Here is a 1,540-nt window from a genome sequence, read left to right as displayed (position 1 = left end):
GCTGAGAGATGTTGTCATCGCAGATCTGTGGCGCGGGCTTGTAGTCCGTGATGGTCCGAATGCCCTTCCACAGGTTCCGCGTGTCTCTGCTGTCTTTAAAGTGGCAGGTTCATTTTGGACCCTGTTGTAGTTTTAATTTAACGTCATTAAAAATGTTTTCTGTAAAACTTCTAAATGCAAGCAATGCTCTCGTGAATATCTCGTGATAAATAATTAATGAAAACCTGGAAACATTCAGTTGAATCCAAATCTTGTCTGTAAAGAAATCTCAGTAAATCCAACATGAAAAGATACCGTTTTTTGATTGGTCATATTTTTATTGTTATTTTCAAATAAACAGTCATAGACCCTATGGACAGGTTTTACGAAGTTTACACACATAAGGATTAACCAATGTGCACGGTGCATCATTCCAAGCAGGTTCCAGCGGCTTCCAAAATGCTATGTCGGCACAATGTTCTGCTCCATCAGCGTCGTCTGGCTGGTCGGGGTACCAACGAGCAAAGTCTCTTGGGGACCCGTCGCTCCACATCCAGTAGCCTTCTTCATGCACATCACTGAATCCTATCCAGTGGCCTCCTTTGGTTGGGTCAAAGATCTCTATCAGCGCGGTAATGAACTTCATTTCGTTGGAGCTATGGATAGAGACCAGGTGTGCGCCCAAAGATTGGCAGTAGATCTCAGCGTGAGCCCAGGTTAATGGGCTAAGAACATATTTGTAGCAGTCGGTGCCAGAGTCAAACCAGTAGGCCGGACAGGAGCCCTGCTCAAGCTTCACCTTGGAGTCAGCTGAAGGCTCGGTAAGCAGACCTGCCAGGGCGAGGGCGTGCAGGCCACACAGGAGAACGGAGCGCAAGAACATTGCTGGACTCTTTCACTCTCTATTGAGCTGTGTCTGGAAATGTGTGAAGAGGTAGTGAGGAAGGCTCTCTTTTTATTGGCTTGTTGAAGGACATCTGCATGATGCAATGGATTACATGGAGCCAATAATCAGACTTTATGCAAGAAAGAACACGTCCAGCAGTGCCAGCACAGGTGGCAGATTTCACATGAAACCTGTGATATAGGCCTAGTGAATTTAGCAAAAAGTCAATAACAAGTAGTAATCTAAGCAGTAAAATTCAACCTCAAGACACATATTTTCAGCTTCAAAATTTAAAAAATGCTGTACAAAAGGAGCAGCATAGATGAAAATTCCTGTAATTTATTTTAAATTGAGTTGTTTCCTGTAATAAAGTTTGCATTTGTGAAACGTCCAGCTGGACTAACAAGTCCACTTTTTTTCTACTAACAAGTGGGTTGCGGCACCGCCACAGATTTAGTTGTGCGCGATATGATGTGTGTTTCATGTGAGTGTGTGTGTGGTGTGTTCAGGGGCGGTTCTGGGCACGGGCGAACCGGCTGCCCGGGACGCCATATTTGTGGGGCCCCCTCTGCCTGCAGGCGCACCTGCTTGTTGAGAAGGTGCCGTGCACAGACGGACTGAAACCCCTACTGAAGTCTGTAGTGACAAGAGACGGCCACCGATTCTTGACAGGCT

General features: G+C 45.9%; 1 protein-coding gene across 1 annotated transcript; it reads right to left on the bottom strand.

Annotated features, from left to right (window-relative positions):
* Nucleotides 1–279: 279 nt before the first annotated feature.
* On the bottom strand, nt 280–929 carry LOC130389256 (echinoidin-like). The gene has a single exon (XM_056598953.1). It carries the CDS (start codon nt 860–862, stop codon nt 350–352), a length of 513 nt encoding a protein of 170 aa, XP_056454928.1. The 5' UTR covers nt 863–929; the 3' UTR covers nt 280–349.
* Nucleotides 930–1,540: the final 611 nt, after the last annotated feature.

The sequence above is a fragment of the Gadus chalcogrammus genome, chromosome 9 (assembly GCF_026213295.1).
Source record: "Gadus chalcogrammus isolate NIFS_2021 chromosome 9, NIFS_Gcha_1.0, whole genome shotgun sequence".
In the NCBI taxonomy this organism is placed as follows: Eukaryota; Metazoa; Chordata; class Actinopteri; order Gadiformes; family Gadidae; genus Gadus; species Gadus chalcogrammus.
The sequence above is the reverse complement of the archived record's forward strand: the minus strand, read 5'-3'. Positions and strand labels throughout refer to the sequence as shown.

What these genes read in the sequence shown, in the direction of transcription:
- LOC130389256 (XM_056598953.1), bottom strand. Translation starts at nt 862, where the DNA reads ATGTTCTTGCGCTCCGTTCTCCTGTGTGGCCTGCACGCCCTCGCCCTG.